Source organism: Bidens hawaiensis, unplaced genomic scaffold, assembly GCF_021521415.1.
Source record: "Bidens hawaiensis isolate Kalapana, Puna unplaced genomic scaffold, B.hawaiensis_p1.1 tig00014901_1, whole genome shotgun sequence".
Classification (NCBI taxonomy): domain Eukaryota; kingdom Viridiplantae; phylum Streptophyta; class Magnoliopsida; order Asterales; family Asteraceae; genus Bidens; species Bidens hawaiensis.
The window spans coordinates 253,482-277,099 of record NW_027492319.1 but is presented as its reverse complement, the minus strand read 5'-3'; the positions used below and the strand labels follow the sequence as shown (position 1 = coordinate 277,099).

The following is a 23,618-nucleotide window of genomic DNA, read 5'->3' as shown; positions in this document are numbered from 1 at the left end:
TAATACGCTTATCCTAAGAGATAAGTGTATGCCTTTTGTGAATAATGTGAAATGTATGAATGATTGCTTGATGGTACGTGAACGATCTTCGGATATTGCATGTACTGTCAGGTTGTAACGCTATGTATAAGGTAAGTATGAGATGTATGCCTATGTGTATGAACGTGATAAAGTTAATAAAAGAAGGAAAGGATGGTTGTATGGTTACGAAAAGGGTACCGAGCCCTAATAATACTCGAGGTATGATGTATGGTTGTATGGTAACGAAGAGGGAATCGAACCCTACTAATATTCGAGAACTAGGGAACTGAACCCTACTAATATTCGAGGAAAGAGGGTACCGGGCCCTAATAATACTCGATGAAGGAGGGTACCGAGCCCTAATAATACTCGAGGAAGGAGGGTACCGAGCCCTAATAATACTCGAGGAATGTAGGGCGTAATGCTCTTTATAACGTAAGATATGAACGCAAGTTAGTACAAAAGAAAGTATGAAAGTATGAATGAAATAATATAAGTTTGTGTGTATTTCATAATGTATGATTAACTAGAACTCACTCAGCGTAGCTGACTTTTAGTATGCACGCAGGTGAGTAGGATGAGGCAGCTCGCTCGAGGAGACACGTGGCATTGAATAAGAGGCTGGCATCAGAAGGCTCAAGACGTGATATGTTTTAATTACTTTGTTTTTGAAAGACAAGTTGTTTGTTTAAGACAAGTTTTGGATTGTTAAGAAATGTTTTATGAAAGTTTTAATGTTCCGCGAATGTTTTAATTAACTCTGATATTTAGAACTGCGTTTATGAGTAAATCCAACACGTAAGTAGGGCTACCGGTAACGGGGCCTTACAGTACCATAAGAAAGAAGTTGTACAACTCTTCTACAGTAGGTTTCTGTGAGACAACAGAAACTTGCAACTTAATAGTTATATAATGTAATTTAATCAATTTTACAAGTATGGTCCCCGTTGAAACAAGTTTGGCTTTAAACGAGCTTTTTAACAACAAACCTTGTTAAACAAATCATTATGACTAAAAGACTAATCCATGTCTATAAAATAAAGTATCATTGATATCTTTGAGAAAACTACTTTATAAAATTTGAAAACATACAAGTTACCCGCAATCAATCGAAATTTCACATATCAATCTATGAACTAAACATATAATTATTTAGCATGTAATGTCACATAGAAAGTATTATAAACATATGCCTGAGGTATTATCTTCATATAATAACTAATAACATGTTAAGCGAGCATAATGTACTAAAACGTGTAACACATAAAATCATCTAACACATAACAATTATATCCGAATTATTTAAACATATTTGACTCGACATTAACCACCAACGCGTACTGACAGACTCATGTGTGTGACTCGTTACTGACTTGTATAAATGTTATGCGTGACGTGTAAGATAACGGAGTTTGGATTAATTAAGTTAACGTGAAAATGCAGCGTATCACATCTTCACTCTTCGCAAGCAATCAAATAGTAAACCTGTAGCATGCATAAAAATAGATTTGATCAACACGAATGTTGGTGAGCAATACACTAGTTTTGACGTATGTATATAATGAGGAAAAAATCACAATTCATATGTGTAAATCGAATAAAGCAAACAACCATTGTAAATGTAAAGCAAATAATTGTGGCTCCTTTCTACTTGGTAACAACCAAAATACTCGAAGAATGAGATCCTTTCTAATCGGTAGCAACCGACATACTCGGATAATGAGGCCTTATTCTATTCGCACTTAAGGTAGGATATTTAGGGGAGCGTATGATCATACTTATTGTGTTTCAACAACAACATAAAAATAAACACTCGTGCACATAATCAAATTGAGTCATAAACAAAGATCGAGCTAGTATTCGTACAAACACATAATGTTGAATTGTGGATTTGATAATGAGATCATAAAACAAGTAAGTTTGAATATGGTATGTATGCCACCCCCAAAAGTATAAAAGCGTAAAAAGGGGGAGTATGATTACTCACATGAAATAAATAACTTGAAAGGTTATTTGTGATACACCGGGATAATAAGTTCAACAAGCGAGGTATAGGTTAAAAGGGTTTCGGCTTAGAAGATGGTTTTGAAAGACTTTAAAGTATAATAACGTGACAAGTAAAAATAAATAATTAAAGTTTGAGGGTTAAAGTGTAAATCATCATCATCATCGTACTCAGTATATCACACCAATAGCAAAGCTATAGTAGGGTCTGAGGAGGGTAAGATGTAGACAGCCTTACCTCTACCCCATAAGGATAGAGAGGCTGCTTCCGGTGAGACCCCCGGCTCGATAGTAGTTTTGCATCAAGCCTTGGACATAAGGCACATAGCACTCAATCATCGGGACACCGGCTGATCGGTGCATGTACCCTTGTCTTTCGGCTATCAACGCCACTACATGATCCTGATTAACCGTCCGTCACTTTTAACGTTATTTTCACGAGATTAGTAAATAACGTCAAAATTAGTGCAATTTCACTTTTGCCCACCCGAGGGTTCACACATATATACATCATATGTGCGCACCGCAAGCAGGGCTATTAAAGTGTAAATACACAAGAAATTAAAGTAATGGTTTTGAAAAGTAAGTTTGCTCGAAATCGGGTCTCGGTATTCTATTCATTAGTTTTACTTAACCTTTGTTAATTAAATATGTGGGGATTGGTTTAATGCAATAGTGCACGACCCCTTGTTAGATATACCAAAACAGGATTTTAACGAGTGTTCGGCTAAGTCGGTTTGGGTCTTGATAATTTTTCAAACCCGAACCCGACATTTCCAAAGTGATGCATACCACGAGATAACTCAATAAAATTTAAAAGAAACTTAATCAAGTGTGTAGTTCTATTAGGAAGAACCCCTACGTCCGTTAAGCGAGTGTTTGGCTTTGTCGGTCCAAACTTGTTATAAGATCAAGTTGGATTCGACATACCAAGTATTTTGAGAAAACAATTAAAATTAATTTCATAATATAGTTTGAAAGAAAAATGCGATTCGTTTACCCAAAACACATCTAGTGTGTCTCAAGCGGATGAACCCGATTTAGTTTGGTTTTGGTTCGGTCCGGTATTAGACCGAGGATGGTTGTCACACACAATACCATAGAACTTATTAAAATGAACTAAGAAATTATAATACACAAATCTTACTTGTAACATATTAATAAATCATTTTAAATATAAAGCATTTAAGCAATAATAATATCTTTCATACAATATGTTAACAATAAAGTATTAAACAAAAGTTTGGTTTTGGTTCGGCTCTTGACTCGGGATGAAACCAAAATGGTGGCCACATAATCAATACCATGTAACTTAGAAAAATGAGTTTACAAACTAAAATAAACAAAAACTAAACAAGATTAGTAAACATTAAACAAGTTAGAAAGTTAGTCAAGGATTGCAATAATCCTCCATGTAGCCTTGCCTTATAAGCATTTCACCTCAATCGGTCATGACCGGAGAAGTGAAAGCCGAAGGAAAACAAGGGGTAAATATTATATATATGTTGCAATAAAAATCTTTAATCATAAGGAGTTAGTTAGAATCAAAGAATGGTTCTTGTTTGACTCTTAGAAGTCAAACAAGAAGAAACTTGAAGGTTGGAGCTTAGAACTTTGTTTAAGAGAGTTTGATGTGAAAGAGTAGGTTGGAATGAGTGGTGTGGCTTTGTTTTATGAAGGATAAGGTGTTAGGGTTATCCATAAGGTTGTTTTAGAGATTTCCAAACTTACTCATTGGTTAACAAGGGTCAAACATGTGATAAATAACAACAAAAACGAGTTGGTGACTGCAGCTATAACTAGGCACCGTGCGACCCCTTGCTTCTTGGTGGCCGCGCGGCGTGGCTCTAGGGGTGGGGTTGGTCTCCAAGTTTGGTTGTTCGGCAGATTTGGTCCCTGCAGTTCGTTTCGAGGTGTTTTGAGCGTTATAGGAGCATTTTAAGATCTGTAAAAGGTGTTTTCGCGATCTGACAAGTGTGAGATGATTATGAAACATAAAATCTATCATTTTAATAATATCGAATGGTTCGGGATACGAATCGGGTCGGTATACAATACGAGGCAAAAACGAATCGAACCAGAAAATGACGAATGTCACACTAGAGGGGATTCGAACCCGCGCCCTCCAGCCCAGCAACCAATAACACGCACACACAAACCAACTAAGCTACCAAGCCAGTTGATATAAACATCAAACGAAAAAAATATTAACCAGAAAGCTTGATGAACCAGTTCATGTTAAAAACCCTAATAAGATCAATCGGCCAAATCCATGAATGTTTGGCCGATTGATCATGGGGCTTTTGATACTCATATAATGACGAACATAATCATATAATTTACTACCTTGATCGATGTTTAAGAATGGTTAATTTGGATCACGCGGAGCCGGCTAGGACGAGACATAGAACATATACAAGCAGACCGCGATATTATAATTCACCTTAGGGGTTTGATTGACGATGGAATAAGGGTTGTATCTGTAGGTTTGATTGTATTATGATGGCCGTTATGTTATAGATTGATTAACGAGTAAAGACAGGTTAGTATATAAAGCAATACGTAATAAAACTGATTGTGTTTTCCTAATACACTACGTCGCTTAGGCCGATTTGGCAAGATTAACAAAGTGATTGATATAATTACCAAGTTTATGTCGACAATTGTGGTGCAAGCTAGTGATTTGGGTATCCGGATAAACAATTTGGGTCACGGGTACGGTTAGGGGTGATGGGTTAACGGGTTTAAAGATTACAATAATCAGAAGTTGCAATTCAGTCTCTGAAATATAGTGGTGGGAATAATAAGGGGGTTAAAGCTTAGTTTAGGGTTGAAATTGTATTAATTTGAAAGTTGTTTATATACATTACATAAATAATTAAATAATAATATTTAAATAACTTTATAACTCGATAAACGTGATATTTTATTGACAAATTTCCCGAACATACAATTGGGTCGAGTCACGGTTAAAAATTTTAAATGGAAAATTCGAGTTGTTACATTGACTACCTTCCTAACAACATGAGTAGGGATGAGCTTTTTTTCACAAATACACATACCAGTTTAGTACCTGTACCTGTACTCATACATGTCTATTTGGTACATGTATGGTACTCAAGTTTACTGATTTTAGGTACAGGTACTTTCGGGTATATGTACGTGTACAAGTATGGGTATTACGGATACTGGTACCCGTTTAGAATATGTATGGGTTTTTATTAGGTTTCCAACACTCATGACTTAACTTTTAAGTGGTAGTTTCAAAACCTAATATATATCATTTGAACCATTTCCTTCTCGATCTATATTTAAATATTCATACATTGTGCATTCATATATTTTTATTTCACGTATATGTAATTATGTATATCATTAAATAACATTTATTAGCTTTCTCTTTTATTTTTCTATAGAAATTGAGGAAGCAATAAACAAAGAAAAGATAAAGGGAAAATGGAAAGATGACTAGCGAAGATTAAATGAATGTTAACTTTCTTTGTATAAGTTAATTTTGTTTTAAAAACATTTTGACAAAAAAAAATTGGGAGACTTTGTATGTTTTGGAATTCATTACTTGATTCTGAATGGATTTTATATGTTAGGGTTTATTTCATTTTTAGCTTTAATATTACGTTTTACGGTTTTGGTATTATAGATACTGTTTGTCGTACTATACGGTATAGATACCAAGTTTAGTGGAATTTTTTTTTAAAAAAAAGAACAAAGTAGTAACAAAACGAATACCGTACCCGAGAGTACTTGTACCAGTACCAATACCCGTACCCGCACCATAAAATTGGGTACGAGTACGTGTACCCAGATTTACTGATTTCATGTACGGGTATTTTCGGGTATAGGTACGGGTACAAGTACAATACCGATCTCATCCCTAAACATGAGTGTTGTCAAATATGCAAAAGTAAAACAAATTAAATGGATCGTAAAATTATAAAGTAACATAATTAATAATTAATGTTGTCCCATAGGATTCTCATGAACATGCCCCTAAACATTGGTGGCAAGCCCCTATTTACATCCAACCCTATATCTTCAAATACAAAATTAGACTAAAAATCACTACATATTCTCTCTTTTTTCAGTTAAATAATACTTTTTTATACCTTTATAATTATCATTTCTTTTTCCTTCACTCACAACCACTTTCAAAATATATTAAAACTAGTATTTCGACCCCCGCATTGCGGGGGATTGTGAAACGGATTTGAACTTTCAATCAAGTACAAGTAATGAACACCACCAATACCCGTATTTGTTTTTCATGTTTTTGGTATCACTTAATGATACATATATGGGTACCGAAACAATAAAATCAGTACTGATACAAAACAAAGGCAGTAGGTTATAAATACTTTTTTGTGTGTGCATAACATGCAACAATAGTAGAACTTCATTATAAGATAGGTGTTGCAGCCTTCATCATAACATAGTTTTCGTAGTTGTTACAAAAAGACTAACTGTGCATAGTAATTTTGACCTAGGTTTAATGTTGGTCTAAACAGTAGAAGTTAAGTGTTGCAGCCTGGTAGTAAACAAAAGTTGGCGTGGGTGTTTCTGGTCTTTGATGAGCTTGTGTTTACTTAAGTAGCCTGTTGTGGTGTTTAAATAATATGCAGCTTGTTCCAAAGCAATGGCCACCTGTTAACATCATGTTAGTTGATGAATATTCTAAATAATATGCACCAGAAGAACTATCATTTTGTAAACTTATTATATTAATGAACATTGAAACATCTCTTCTGCTAGTTTGTTTATAACCTTTGCTGTTGTTGTATGTGTATTGTCAGGTTCAAAAGCTCAGTCATTCATAAATCTACTATAAGAGCTATTATTACTTTTCAAAGGTTTATGTTGGAAAGGCTAAATGATAACCTTATATTAAGGCTGACATCATATTTGAGAAAGAGAAGCTATCAAAGTGATTACATTCTGGTTCTTTAGAAAAATTGTGATTTTCAAGTACCCGGATTCAGAAAAGTGACTATGACATCACATGACTTAGCAATAATGAAGACAATGTGTGATTATACAATTATACGATCATTTGTAATGAGTCGTGTGATTATACGATTTTATAATTAAATCTGGATAGATAATTTCGTATTGTATAATTATTATCCTAGATATTATTACTGTATACTAATAGTTATTAATTATTTGTATATACATCTAGCTTTTGAACCGGTGTATTATACGTGATTTATCAAATAATAAAAATAAATAAGGTCCATTATTTGAAAGAAATTAATAAAATTAAAGGTAAAAAAGTAAATAATATATATATATAACAAATAATAAGAAGTCTATAATCCTAAATTTATAAATTAGAAAAAAATATATTTATATACAACATTGTCAAAATTGTATTGAACCATTACCCATGGATAGTTATAATGAATGAGATGAGATATTAGAGAATTATAGAAGGGAAATTATAACTCATTTGTCAAAATTATTTTGACCCGTGACTCATAAATATGTAGGATAAATAAGATGAGAAATTAGAGAATTATAAATAAAATTGTAACCAATTTGACAAAATTATTTTGATCCATGGCCCATGGATAGATAAGATAAATGAGATGAAAGATTAGATAGGAAATTATAACTCATTTGTTAAAATGGTTTTGCCTCATAACTCATAAATAGGTAGAATGAATGAAAAAAGAGATTAAACTAAGAATAAATGTGAGATCACCACATCATCATCATTATTTTCTTTTATTAGTATAGTTAGATTATATTAAATGGACAAATGATGAATAAGTGTCACTCATAAATTTCTCTATGTTTATATATGTTTTAGTTGTGCTTGCATATTTTAAGTTTTTTATTAGGTTTTAGTTACACCCTTACACTACATATAATATACACCTTTAATCCACTTAATCTTTTACTAGTTTAAATTTTCTTTAATAGCTTTTGTTAGTTAACTTTTATTGAAAGAAAAAAAAAACTTAATAGGCCATTACGTTACTTTATTTTCTTTACATTCCGTTATAAATTTTATTAAAAACGAAGTTGTATTTGAAATATTTTAATAGGCCACATTGTTCAAATACATGTAGGTTATATCAAATGTTGGTACGATATTAGTAACATGACAAACAGAACCAATATCGGCCAAACAACAACGATATCATTATCAGTGTATTATCAGAAATAGTAACAGTTCCAACCGCCACTAGAATGAGTTAGATCTAACTTCATTTAAGTCGGTTTCCACTTTTTTTGAGTTCTCCAATCAACTCCAACTTAATCAGTCTACAACTCTATTACACATTGAGATAACTTAGTGAAGGCTATCTGTGTGACAAGACAAGTGCATATATATATATATATATATTTATATTTGGATAAATCAATTTATTGTACAGTTATATAATTAATGGTATATTATCTCCCTACAAGCTAAGAAAAGCAGGACGACACATAACTTGGAACATAGCGAGAAAATTTTCTGAGTTGACAATGGCTTTGTAAAATATACTTTCAAATTCATCATTTGTTAGATAAATTGTGTGTTTAGATTTTCCTATGCTACCATTGTTGAATCTATATGCTAAAAAACATATAAAACAATGTTTTTATTGATATAAGATTCTAAAGAGTCACATACTACAAACTTAATTAATTGTGCGTTTAAATATGACTAGCAATGTAAAAACTAAACTTCATATCATTTGGTGAAGTGATGAATATAAATAACTAAAATTTTTAAATGTTGATTATCATTGTTTAAAGAAATAATAATTATTATAAGATGTCAAATATAAATGTGGATTTATAACTATTATCATATGAAAGTGAAATTTTGTTTTAATCTTTCTAATGTTTAACTAATGATCATAATGATATAATTACACGACTTCATATTTTCTAAATAGTCCATGTGATTAATTAAAATGTGCTTGATGAGAAGGAAACTAAAATCATAAAACATACGAAACACACTCAAAAAGTGCATGTATGTTTGTTAAAATTGTTTGTTTTAACAAACAACTAAAGTGCGACATTTTCACACTCTTTCTTATGCTCCAGACGGTTTACTTTTGAATAAATAATAAGCATCTGACATTGTTGATTATATAAGCAGTGTCACATAATCTAATGAAACTGATACACGTAAATTCAAGAATGAGACCCCAAATATAGAGTTTCCTCTTACGCCCTTCAAAATTTACAAAATCTGCAACCTTAGTCTCAACAATTTTAATATTGATAAGAGTAAAAAAGAAAAAAAAAATAAAAAGAGCAAGATATAACCAACCTAGATAGATTGCATCTAAATTGAAAAGCATGTGTATTTTTAATCACTGATAAAAAAAAGTTAAAATAGAAAAAAAATAAGAAGTGTGAGAAAAATTTATGATTTAAAGAAACTATTCAAAGATAAAATCAATAAAAACAATTAAAAAAATCATAACTAAAAAAAACTAAATGTTTCCAATGTTTTTCTCGTTAAAAAAGATAAAAAAAAGACACAATGTCAAGAAAAAACACACAATGACGAAAATTAACAAAAAACACAATGATAAATAGAAAAATACACAATAGATTGCAAAATTAAACACAATGTTGAGTAATATAACACAATGGACAAAAAAAAAGACAAAAATGTCAAGAAAAGAAGACACAATCAATGACGAAAATAAACAAAAAACATAATGATAAATAAAAAGACACATTGATATTTTTCCTTAACATTGTGTGTTGTTTTTAAAACGAGAAAGATAAGGGAACCATTTTTTTTACTTTTTTATTTATTTTGAGTTATGACTTTTTTAAATATTTTTTTTATTATTTTTTGAGGTTTTTTTGTGACTAAAAATAATTTTTTTTATTCTTCTCGTTTTTGTTTCACTTTGTAGGATAACATGACCCTGTTGGGACTAGTTATCAACGTTATTGATGTATGGTGATCTTCTCACTTTGTGATTTCCTCATATATTACTCTTCAATACATAACTTTCAGCCATGAACTTTTTTAGGTTGACCAAAAACTAACAGGAGTGAAGTGTGGTTTTTGTCCCTGTGGTTTGTCTAAATCTGCGGTTTTAGTCTAATGTTTCAAATTTGTGATTTCCATCCCTGTGGTTGCATTTCACTTGTAAACCCGAATTCATTAACTTCGTTAGGTCTGGTCATTAAACCGATCAACGTGCCCTTCACGTGAGGGGCAATGTTGTCCTTTTTCCCACAAATACACCCCAGCCCCTCACGTTAAGGAGTTTGTGAATAAAGAGTGATGGTTATTTAGGAAGAAAAAGGACATAATTGCCGCTCACTTGAGGGGTATGCTGATGGGTTTAACGACCAGACTTAACTGGGTTAATGAATTCAGGTTTAATTGCAAGTGAAATGAAACCACAAGGACGAAAATCGCAAATGTGAAACTATTGGACTAAAACTGCAGATTTAGACAAACCACATAAACTAAAACCGTTGTTTACTCAACTAACAATAACAGTTGAGAGCAAAAAAGGGTGTGTTTAAACGTAAGGATTGTGCGAACACAACATAGATTGCTAATACCACATTTACCTCTATTGAGTCTCTCTTCTTTTGTGAAGTTTTAGCATTTCAAAACAATATGCTTGACATAAATAATAACTTATGTTTGACAAAGCAGTAAAAAGATTAAGACCAACATGTGATATTTTTAGGGTTAAGAACAACTATTGATATCCAAGAATGTGCATGTATTAGATGCATGTTCTTGATCATTTGTGTATTCTTCCCCATCCTTACAAACATATTCTAAGCTTGGTTTCCATAATTGTTCTTAGAGCTTTCTACAACATCTTGACATAAATGTGTTCAAGAATAGCTCTTTCTTGAGCTTCAGTTGCTGGGTATGGATACCCTTAGTGAAATCATTTTGGTTATCAATGCTTTTCAAATGTTGTAGATCTAAACCCTTTATAGTTGTTTTGTTTTCTCTTCATCTGATGATTCATAAAACATCTAATATACTAATATATTACATTAATACATGAGTCTTGTTTGTGTGCGTATTGATTTTCATAAACAAAACATACGCTTAATTGAGAGTACATGAAGTAAATGTGATACTACGAGAGCCAGTTCACGTACATGCAATTTTAGCTACAACTGGTTGATTAAAGTGGGAGACATCTTAATCGAGCCAAAATAGATAAAGATGTAAGTAAACCGACTATATACTTTTACCCTTTTTTTCATTTAATTTTAATAATACATCCTAATTTCATTTAACATATCTCAAATTAGAAGCTTATTTAATGATCATTAATAACACAATCAAGAAAATCTTTTAAATTAGGAAACGTTATAAATCCATTCAATTTTCTTTTGACATTTCAAACGACAAGAAGTAATAATAATAAATATAATTAAAAAAAAGGTAAAAAAGAAAAAGAAAAAAAGAAGATAAATATTTCTTCCTCATCTCTCTCCTTCAAATTCTCAAGTCAATGATTTTCTTGACCGAATTCATTCCCACAAATTCTCAATCCACACCAATCACCACCGCATAATACTCGCCGGTGACCAAGTAAGCATACCCACAAACCATTCTCTCATTTCTTTACACCCAATTTTAAAAATCAAGATTACATGTAAAAAACCCTAATTTTTGATTAATTGATCAATTAATTCGATTATTGTTATTCTCTTCAGGTGAATTATGTAATTAAGTATTGTTTAGATGTAAAAGCCCTAATCTTGGATACCCTTGTGTTTAATTGAAGCCCTAATTTTGTAATTAGGGCTTGTGATGTGTAACACTTTTACCTGGTGCAAATTTTTATTTTTTAGTTTATATTATTATTTTTTGATTTATTAAGAATATACCCTTTATTGTTTTATGGCTAAATGTTCATTCTTTTTGAGATTTTAAGTAGTTTACAACATGAAATTAACATGCTTTATTGTGCATACAAAATTTGAGATTTTGATCCATTAATTTAGAGTTTTACATTTCATGATGTGTTTTTAAATGCAGGTGAATTATTTTATTTATTTGTTGTTTGGAATACGAATACGAACACGAATACGAATACGCTCATAAGTCATAACATAAGTATGATCTCAGTTGTGTAATATTATAACATGGGTCCTGTTTTGGACCTTAAGGAAAGAAAGGGAACTACACAGGGAGCCTCAACTAGTAAACAGCATACGGGTTTTGTTTCAAAGGCAAAAGATAAAAACATGAAAAGTGACAGTAAGAATGTTTTGTTTAATGAGCACGAGGTTGATGTATCAAAGAATAGAAATGATGAGGAGGGTGCTTCGGGTCAACCTCAATCTGGTGATGCTACCGCGTCTTCGAGCTCATTTAGTAACGTGCTTTCTGATTTTGGAGATTGTGAGTTGGAAAGTGATAATGAAGTTATGTCGGATTTTCGTGGGGATTTGCTTTCCGTGAGGTAATGTCTCATTAATATCTTTATTTAAGTTAATATATGCATAATTGCATATTGGAATAATGCTCTGCATGATTATGCGTGTGACGTACCATAATTTCAGCTAGACGAGATATATGGTGACTTCCAAAATTGATTAGAACTTTGGAGTGCTAAAATAGTTGTATGTGTAGGAAGTTGTGGATTTGAATTTTGGCAATGATTTGATTCATGTGACGTCTAAGTTATTAACAAAGTAGTAACAAAACGAATACCGTACCCGAGAGTACTTGTACCAGTACCAATACCCGTACCCGCACCATAAAATTGGGTACGAGTACGTGTACCCAGATTTACTGATTTCATGTACGGGTATTTTCGGGTATAGGTACGGGTACAAGTACAATACCGATCTCATCCCTAAACATGAGTGTTGTCAAATATGCAAAAGTAAAACAAATTAAATGGATCGTAAAATTATAAAGTAACATAATTAATAATTAATGTTGTCCCATAGGATTCTCATGAACATGCCCCTAAACATTGGTGGCAAGCCCCTATTTACATCCAACCCTATATCTTCAAATACAAAATTAGACTAAAAATCACTACATATTCTCTCTTTTTTCAGTTAAATAATACTTTTTTATACCTTTATAATTATCATTTCTTTTTCCTTCACTCACAACCACTTTCAAAATATATTAAAACTAGTATTTCGACCCCCGCATTGCGGGGGATTGTGAAACGGATTTGAACTTTCAATCAAGTACAAGTAATGAACACCACCAATACCCGTATTTGTTTTTCATGTTTTTGGTATCACTTAATGATACATATATGGGTACCGAAACAATAAAATCAGTACTGATACAAAACAAAGGCAGTAGGTTATAAATACTTTTTTGTGTGTGCATAACATGCAACAATAGTAGAACTTCATTATAAGATAGGTGTTGCAGCCTTCATCATAACATAGTTTTCGTAGTTGTTACAAAAAGACTAACTGTGCATAGTAATTTTGACCTAGGTTTAATGTTGGTCTAAACAGTAGAAGTTAAGTGTTGCAGCCTGGTAGTAAACAAAAGTTGGCGTGGGTGTTTCTGGTCTTTGATGAGCTTGTGTTTACTTAAGTAGCCTGTTGTGGTGTTTAAATAATATGCAGCTTGTTCCAAAGCAATGGCCACCTGTTAACATCATGTTAGTTGATGAATATTCTAAATAATATGCACCAGAAGAACTATCATTTTGTAAACTTATTATATTAATGAACATTGAAACATCTCTTCTGCTAGTTTGTTTATAACCTTTGCTGTTGTTGTATGTGTATTGTCAGGTTCAAAAGCTCAGTCATTCATAAATCTACTATAAGAGCTATTATTACTTTTCAAAGGTTTATGTTGGAAAGGCTAAATGATAACCTTATATTAAGGCTGACATCATATTTGAGAAAGAGAAGCTATCAAAGTGATTACATTCTGGTTCTTTAGAAAAATTGTGATTTTCAAGTACCCGGATTCAGAAAAGTGACTATGACATCACATGACTTAGCAATAATGAAGACAATGTGTGATTATACAATTATACGATCATTTGTAATGAGTCGTGTGATTATACGATTTTATAATTAAATCTGGATAGATAATTTCGTATTGTATAATTATTATCCTAGATATTATTACTGTATACTAATAGTTATTAATTATTTGTATATACATCTAGCTTTTGAACCGGTGTATTATACGTGATTTATCAAATAATAAAAATAAATAAGGTCCATTATTTGAAAGAAATTAATAAAATTAAAGGTAAAAAAGTAAATAATATATATATATAACAAATAATAAGAAGTCTATAATCCTAAATTTATAAATTGGAAAAAAATATATTTATATACAACATTGTCAAAATTGTATTGAACCATTACCCATGGATAGTTATAATGAATGAGATGAGATATTAGAGAATTATAGAAGGGAAATTATAACTCATTTGTCAAAATTATTTTGACCCGTGACTCATAAATATGTAGGATAAATAAGATGAGAAATTAGAGAATTATAAATAAAATTGTAACCAATTTGACAAAATTATTTTGATCCATGGCCCATGGATAGATAAGATAAATGAGATGAAAGATTAGATAGGAAATTATAACTCATTTGTTAAAATGGTTTTGCCTCATAACTCATAAATAGGTAGAATGAATGAAAAAAGAGATTAAACTAAGAATAAATGTGAGATCACCACATCATCATCATTATTTTCTTTTATTAGTATAGTTAGATTAGATTAAATGGACAAATGATGAATAAGTGTCACTCATAAATTTCTCTATGTTTATATATGTTTTAGTTGTGCTTGCATATTTTAAGTTTTTTTATAGGTTTTAGTTACACCCTTACACTACATATAATATACACCTTTAATCCACTTAATCTTTTACTAGTTTAAATTTTCTTTAATAGCTTTTGTTAGTTAACTTTTATTGAAAGAAAAAAAAAACTTAATAGGCCATTACGTTACTTTATTTTCTTTACATTCCGTTATAAATTTTATTAAAAACGAAGTTGTATTTGAAATATTTTAATAGGCCACATTGTTCAAATACATGTAGGTTATATCAAATGTTGGTACGATATTAGTAACATGACAAACAGAACCAATATCGGCCAAACAACAACGATATCATTATCAGTGTATTATCAGAAATAGTAACAGTTCCAACCGCCACTAGAATGAGTTAGATCTAACTTCATTTAAGTCGGTTTCCACTTTTTTTGAGTTCTCCAATCAACTCCAACTTAATCAGTCTACAACTCTATTACACATTGAGATAACTTAGTGAAGGCTATCTGTGTGACAAGACAAGTGCATATATATATATATATATATTTATATTTGGATAAATCAATTTATTGTACAGTTATATAATTAATGGTATATTATCTCCCTACAAGCTAAGAAAAGCAGGACGACACATAACTTGGAACATAGCGAGAAAATTTTCTGAGTTGACAATGGCTTTGTAAAATATACTTTCAAATTCATCATTTGTTAGATAAATTGTGTGTTTAGATTTTCCTATGCTACCATTGTTGAATCTATATGCTAAAAAACATATAAAACAATGTTTTTATTGATATAAGATTCTAAAGAGTCACATACTACAAACTTAATTAATTGTGCGTTTAAATATGACTAGCAATGTAAAAACTAAACTTCATATCATTTGGTGAAGTGATGAATATAAATAACTAAAATTTTTAAATGTTGATTATCATTGTTTAAAGAAATAATAATTATTATAAGATGTCAAATATAAATGTGGATTTATAACTATTATCATATGAAAGTGAAATTTTGTTTTAATCTTTCTAATGTTTAACTAATGATCATAATGATATAATTACACGACTTCATATTTTCTAAATAGTCCATGTGATTAATTAAAATGTGCTTGATGAGAAGGAAACTAAAATCATAAAACATACGAAACACACTCAAAAAGTGCATGTATGTTTGTTAAAATTGTTTGTTTTAACAAACAACTAAAGTGCGACATTTTCACACTCTTTCTTATGCTCCAGACGGTTTACTTTTGAAAAAGAAATAAGCATCTGACATTGTTGATTATATAAGCAGTGTCACATAATCTAATGAAACTGATACACGTAAATTCAAGAATGAGACCCCAAATATAGAGTTTCCTCTTACGCCCTTCAAAATTTACAAAATCTGCAACCTTAGTCTCTCAACAATTTTAATATTGATAAGAGTAAAAAAGAAAAAAAAATAAAAAGAGCAAGATATAACCAACCTAGATAGATTGCATCTAAATTGAAAAGCATGTGTATTTTTAATCACTGATAAAAAAAAAGTTAAAATAGAAAAAAAATAAGAAGTGTGAGAAAAATTTATGATTTAAAGAAACTATTCCAAGATAAAATCAATAAAAACAATTAAAAAAATCATAACTAAAAAAAACTAAATGTTTCCAATGTTTTTCTCGTTAAAAAAGATGAAAAAGACACAATGTCAAGAAAAAACACACAATGACGAAAATTAACAAAAAAACAATGATAAATAGAAAAATACACAATAGATTGCAAAATTAAACACAATGTTGAGTAATATAACACAATGGACAAAAAAAAGACAAAAATGTCAAGAAAAGAAGACACAATCAATGACGAAAATAAACAAAAAACATAATGATAAATAAAAAGAAACATTGATATTTTTCCTTAACATTGTGTGTTGTTTTTAAAACGAGAAAGATAAGGGAACCATTTTTTTTACTTTTTTATTTATTTTGACTTATGACTTTTTTAATTATTTTTTTATTATTTTTTGAGGTTTTTTTGTGACTAAAAATTTTTTTTATTCTTTTCGTTTTTGTTTCATTTTGTAGGATAACATGACTCTATTGGGACTAGTTGTCAACGTTATTGATGTATGGTGATCTTCTCACTTTGTGATTTCCTCATATATTACTCTTCAATACATAACTTTCATCCATGAACTTTTTTAGGTTGACCAAAAACTAACAGGAGTGAAGTGTGGTTTTTGTCCCTGTGGTTTGTCTAAATCTGCGGTTTTAGTCCAATGTTTCAAATTTGTGATTTCCATCCCTGTGGTTGCATTTCACTTGTAAACCCGAATTCATTAACTTCGTTAGGTCTGGTCATTAAACCGATCAACGTGCCCTTCACGTGAGGGGCAATGTTGTCCTTTTTCCCACAAATACACCCCAGCCCCTCACGTTAAGGAGTTTGTGAATAAAGAGTGATGTTTATTTAGGAAGAAAAAGGACATAATTGCCGCTCACTTGAGGGGTATGCTGATGGGTTTAACGACCCGACTTAACTGGGTTAATGAATTCAGGTTTAATTGCAAGTGAAATGAAACCACAAGGACGAAAATCGCAAATGTGAAACTATTGGACTAAAACTGCAGATTTAGACAAACCACATAAACTAAAACCGTTGTTTACTCAACTAACAATAACAGTTGAGAGCAAAAAAGGGTGTGTTTAAACGTAAGGATTGTGCGAACACAACATAGATTGCTAATACCACATTTACCTCTATTGAGTCTCTCTTCTTTTGTGAAGTTTTAGCATTTCAAAACAATATGCTTGACATAAATAATAACTTATGTTTGACAAAGCAGTAAAAAGATTAAGACCAACATGTGATGTTTTTAGGGTTAAGAACAACTATTGATATCCAAGAATGTGCATGTATTAGATGCATGTTCTTGATCATTTGTGTATTCTTCCCCATCCTTACAAACATATTCTAAGCTTGGTTTCCATAATTGTTCTTAGAGCTTTCTACTACATCTTGACATAAATGTGTTCAAGAATAGCTCTTTCTTGAGCTTCAGTTGCTGGGTATGGATACCCTTAGTGAAATCATTTTGGTTATCAATGCTTTTCAAATGTTGTAGATCTAAACCCTTTATAGTTGTTTTGTTTTCTCTTCATCTGATGATTCTTAAAACATCTAATATACTAATATATTACATTAATACATGAGTCTTGTTTGTGTGCGTATTGATTTTCATAAACAAAACATACGCTTAATTGAGAGTACATGAAGTAAATGTGATACTACGAGAGCCAGTTCACGTACATGCAATTTTAGCTACAACTGGTTGATTAGAGTGGGAGACATCTTAATCGAGCCAAAATAGATAAAGATGTAAGTAAACCGACTACATACTTTTACACTTTTTTCATTTAATTTTAATAATACATCCTAATTTCATTTAACATATCTCAAATTAGAAGCTTATTTAATGATCATTAATAACACAATCAAGAAAATCTTTTAAATTAGGAAACGTTATAAATCCATTCAATTTTCTTTTGACATTTCAAACGACAAGAAGTAATAATAGTAAATATAATTAAAAAAAAAGGTAAAAAAGAAAAAGAAAAAAAGAAGATAAATATTTCTTCCTCATCTCTCTCCTTCAAATTCTCAAGTCAATGATTTTCTTGACCGAATTCATTCCCACAAATTCTCAATCCACACCAATCACCACCGCATAATACTCGCCGGTGACCAAGTAAGCATACCCACAAACCATTCTCTCATTTCTTTACACCCAATTTTAAAAATCAAGATTACATGTAAAAAACCCTAATTTTTGATTAATTGATCAATTAATTCGATTATTGTTATTCTCTTCAGGTGAATTATGTAATTAAGTATTGTTTAGATGTAAAAGCCCTAATCTTGGATACCCTTGTGTTTAATTGAAGCCCTAATTTTGTAATTAGGGCTTGTGATGTGTAACACTTTTACCTGGTGCAAATTTTTATTTTTTAGTTTATATTATTATTTTTTGATTTATTAAGAATATACCCTTTATTGTTTTATGGCTAAATGTTCATTCTTTTTGAGATTTTAAGTAGTTTACAACATGAAATTAACATGCTTTATTGTGCATACAAAATTTGAGATTTTGATCCATTAATTTAGAGTTTTACATTTCATGATGTGTTTTTAAATGCAGGTGAATTATTTTATTTATTTGTTGTTTGGAATACGAATACGAACACGAATACGAATACGCTCATAAGTCATAACATAAGTATGATCTCAGTTGTGTAATATTATAACATGGGTCCTGTTTTGGACCTTAAGGAAAGAAAGGGAACTACACAGGGAGCCTCAACTAGTAAACAGCATACGGGTTTTGTTTCAAAGGCAAAAGATAAAAACATGAAAAGTGACAGTAAGAATGTTTTGTTTAATGAGCACGAGGTTGATGTATCAAAGAATAGAAATGATGAGGAGGGTGCTTCGGGTCAACCTCAATCTGGTGATGCTACCGCGTCTTCGAGCTCATTTAGTAACGTGCTTTCTGATTTTGGAGATTGTGAGTTGGAAAGTGATAATGAAGTTATGTCGGATTTTCGTGGGGATTTGCTTTCCGTGAGGTAATGTCTCATTAATATCTTTATTTAAGTTAATATATGCATAATTGCATATTGGAATAATGCTCTGCATGATTATGCGTGTGACGTACCATAATTTCAGCTAGACGAGATATATGGTGACTTCCAAAATTGATTAGAACTTTGGAGTGCTAAAATAGTTGTATGTGTAGGAAGTTGTGGATTTGAATTTTGGCAATGATTTGGTTCATGTGACGTCTAAGTTATTAAGACATCTGCTAAGCCCCATCATGTGATTTGTTTGATTTCAGATCTCTGTTTTGAACTTGTTAAAGATTTTAGTTTTTGTTTTTATTATAGTTTTGTTATTTTCTTTGATATCACCGTTCAGATTTGTTTTAGATTTTCGGCGGTGAATGGTGTGAAATGACGAAAATGCCCGTCATGTGTAAGCTTGTGATAGGGCTTAAAGGTTACCCTATTACCTTCGACAATAAGTCTAATTTCTGAACATGAAATAAATTCATAATATACCATAACGCTGCTGGGACGATTTTTGTGATTTACTCTCTTGATATTTTTAAACTTGTATTCTTCCAATTTAAAATTGCAGAAGAATTTATCTTTCTAATTAAGTATCCGTCTATCTTCCATTCTTCTTGTAGTTGTAATGTTCTTGGAGAAATGGTCATTTATTGTTTGTAATATAAGTTAGATTTTATAGTAGCAAACTGTCTCTTACGTAGAGATGGTGGCTATAGAAGCGTTGGTTTCCGGGTCAAAACAAGTTACTTTTTCTACAGGCCAGATTGGGTTAATGGTTAACCTCAGTCAGTCGATCACTCACTTTTCAAAAGAAAAATATTTTATAGTCAGTGTGTCAAATATGATTACCAAATTTATTTATTTTAGTAGTACTTATGATTTTTAAATAAAGTGTTGAGACTTGAGACCCAAAAACCTAAAGGATGGAATTCGGGTACTTTCGGATCACATCCAGCGGGTTGGAACAGGAGGCTTTTTAAGAGAATGATTGGGAGTAAATATTACAAGTATTGAATGTTCCTTGGTTTTCATTGAATGAGCGATCAAGCTACATAAATGTGCTTATATATAGAAAACATAGATCTACTTTACAATTGACAGAATATCTTCCTAGTTATAACCCTGCTGCCTTTGTCTCCCAGATAAACCTTTTACGGGATGTTGATTTGATTCGACGCATGACGTTAAGATCATCAATTAGTTAAATGCGCGTAGGTTAGGGCATTTAGTGCCTGCGGCGCAAAGCCGCAAAGGAAAGATTATGATTTAAACGTTACGATGGGTAGTTGGCACATTAAATGCGTTAACTGATAACTGTCTGACCTTCTAGTTATCTTTTTGAACTGATTTTGTCCTTTCTTGGGCTCATTTATTTATCTTCTGGTCTTATGGTTTGGGCTTTCCTTATTCCTGGGTTAGCTCTTCAGTGATATTTAGGCGGTCTCAATGCAGTTATGCATATAAATAATACACTATTTGACCTGTTGGTGATTAAACATTAGTAAATTTGTTGTTATCTCACCTCTAAAGTTTTAGGTTTTGGTTGCTTTTTTTTTCTCTCATTCCTTTCAGGGCTGTTTTGCTCTGTATTTACTAGGATGGCGTATTTTAAGTCGGGTGTAAATGAGCGGAGCTCAGCTCGAGCTCGGCTCGTTTACTATTTATATGAATTAGTTTATATACTTTTTTTTATTTTTTTATATATAGTTTGATTGTAATATTTGTACAAAACATGATATATATTTGGTTAATTTTGTCATAATTTTGTATATAATGATAATTAGTATATACAAATGTATAAATATTTAAATATAAGTAACACAAGTAATAGGCTTGTTTAGGCCCACGAACCAGCTCTAGCTCGATAAGTGGAGCTCGGGCTTGTTTATTAAAGAAACCATTTCTGAGGCTCGGGCCTGAGCTCGTTTTAGTTATGCTCGATTTGCTTTTAGCGAACCGATCTCGATCAGCCTATGAACAAATATCATGCGTATCTGACTATCTGTCAACTTGTTAATCTTGAACTATGGTATAGTTTCAAGATCATTTGAGACGAAGATTTACAAATTAGTATGTAACATGTTGATTTTCTTTTTGTCTGCACATTAGCTTAGAATTACCATGCAAAAAATTTTAATTGAGAAAACGAGCAACATGAGCGCAAAGCGATGCTTAATGAGAGCGTGAAGCCACTGGCTGCTAAGATTTTTGTTTATTTTAGTCTATATGGTGCTTCATTTGCAAATCCATTAATACCAGCTGCAATTATAATTTGTAGTTTGTGCTATATTTTGATTCACGGGTTGATGAATTTTCAGGAAGAAAAGAGTGACATCTCATTGGAGGAAATTTGTAAAACCGATTATGTGGCGTTGTAAATGGGCCGAATTGCAGTTTAAGAAATTCCAGTCTATGGCCCACATGTATGACAAAGAGATCGAGAAACATAATCAAACAAAACGGTTGAAATACAAAAACGTTGAAGTAGAAGGCGGCTGTGCAAAGTCAATGCCTTTTTTTCATGATTCTCAAAGAGAGAAACCTATGAAGAGAAAAATAAGGAAACGACATGATGAGTTGGATCCGGAAGTGTACATGACACAGCATAACTTATTCTCCTATTTTGGTACATACCCTTATTAATTATTCTTTCAGTTACTTTGTTTGGAGTAGGCTTGTAAACGAACTGAACAAACACAAACGAATCATGTTCGTATTCGTTTGTTTAATTGTAATACTTTAATGGAGCAAATGATCGAACACGAACAATTAGACTAACGGATTAACAGTCTAAATGAACAGTTCATGAACGTAAACGAAAGAACATTACTGGCTAAATAAAACTATTGTGAAGACCAATTTGTTGGGCCAAAAAAGTTATTAAAAACTATACTAAGTTTTAATGGGTCGTTTTTAATGAGTATATTAACGAATGAACTTAAAACAAATGTAAACTAACGGATGCTAATGAATGAACGAGACAGTACGTGTTTATTTAACTAAATAAACAAAAAAATTGTTCATGTTTGTTCAACATAAATGACTTCCCGTTGAACGGCTCACGAAGTGCTTGCTGAATGCTGAACATGCGGTTCTTTTATAAGCATATCGACGGGTAACTGGTTTAGGTTTAAATGGCTCATTTTTTGTTTATATAATTTTTTTTATAAATAATTAATGTGTGACATGTACAGCTACTTGCAGGTCCCCCGATAGTCCTATAATGGACGATGATCAAACTACTCCTGGTAACTAAGAATTCTTTTTGTTATTCCAAATATTATTGTAGTTTTTATGCTATATTTATGGTTTTTGTGGGATATTTTGTTGGCAGGTCCATCTTCTCCAAAAAACACGGTTAATGAATTGAGAGTTCCAGAAGAATTATTATCTCTAGAATTCAGAGATGATTATTCATTAGAGCAAATACTTTGGAAGATTGAAGTTTCACAGACTCAAGTTTCTGAAATGAAGAACAAACTCGACACGTTAATGACTGAAAATTCTGAACGGATATTATCGACTGAGGACATACTCTTGCACGAGTCTAATAATCCCGTTAGGGAACCGGAATACCCAATAAGCATTGAAGGACCATCTGTAGTTGCTTCCTTATCATCTCAGCTAATTCAGTTGAACACAAGTGATGATCTGGTCAAATCCGATGATTTGGTCAAAGATGAAAATGCAGCTGTTGACCAGAGTCCAAGTCATCTTCAAGATGCAAATAAACCCGTAGAACAGCCGCTTGAATCTTCAAGAAAACGAGTGAGTGTCTACTGTTTACATATTTTGCTCATTTACATTTTACTGTTTTGCCCCTGGGCGGTAAATAATTTAACTCGCTGTTTTTTTATTATTTAAGGGTACGGATGGAATTCTGATATACAACCGGAGAGCAAAAAAGCCACAAACAGATTCCGGGGCTGTAAAGATTCACCCTGTAGAGAATCTTCCAGCTCCCGGTTCAGAAGATTCTAGCCAAAATGAACAACCGTCTACAAAAATAAAGTCGGTTTCTAAGTTAACCAACCCGATGAACACAAGAAAGAGAGCGGCTAGGACCAGGCGCAAAAGTGGTTCAAGCCTATGGACTCGAAAGACCTCCGGTTAGGTTTTGGAACCTTCTTGTACATTCACTGCTTTTGTGAATAAAAAGTTGATATCACGGTTTTACAATTTGAAATGGCTTGATTAATTATCGTTGTTGATTATATGAATACAAG

General features: G+C 31.7%; 1 protein-coding gene and 1 long non-coding RNA gene across 2 annotated transcripts; both read left to right on the top strand.

Moving 5' to 3' along the window:
- Positions 1 to 11,478: 11,478 nt before the first annotated feature.
- Positions 11,479 to 12,459, top strand: LOC143548028 (uncharacterized). Its single transcript, XR_013137877.1, has 2 exons — positions 11,479 to 11,581; positions 12,032 to 12,459. It is a non-coding gene; the product is annotated as an uncharacterized LOC143548028 (long non-coding RNA).
- Positions 12,460 to 18,409: 5,950 nt separating this feature from the next.
- On the top strand, positions 18,410 to 23,603 carry LOC143548047 (uncharacterized). Its single transcript, XM_077039321.1, has 6 exons — positions 18,410 to 18,512; positions 18,963 to 19,389; positions 21,711 to 22,018; positions 22,587 to 22,640; positions 22,727 to 23,160; positions 23,258 to 23,603. The coding sequence occupies exons 2-6, from the start codon at positions 19,070 to 19,072 to the stop codon at positions 23,504 to 23,506; spliced, it is 1,365 nt and encodes a 454-aa protein (XP_076895436.1). The 5' UTR covers positions 18,410 to 18,512; positions 18,963 to 19,069; the 3' UTR covers positions 23,507 to 23,603.
- The last annotated feature ends 15 nt before the right edge of the window (positions 23,604 to 23,618 follow it).

Bases quoted from the DNA above. Each gene is read 5' to 3' on its own strand.
- LOC143548047 (XM_077039321.1), top strand. From the start codon at position 19,070: ATGGGTCCTGTTTTGGACCTTAAGGAAAGAAAGGGAACTACACAGGGA. The intron at 19,390-21,710 runs GTAATGTCTCAT...ATGAATTTTCAG, and splicing joins GGGGATTTGCTTTCCGTGAG to GAAGAAAAGAGTGACATCTC. The intron at 22,019-22,586 runs GTACATACCCTT...TGACATGTACAG, and splicing joins TAACTTATTCTCCTATTTTG to CTACTTGCAGGTCCCCCGAT.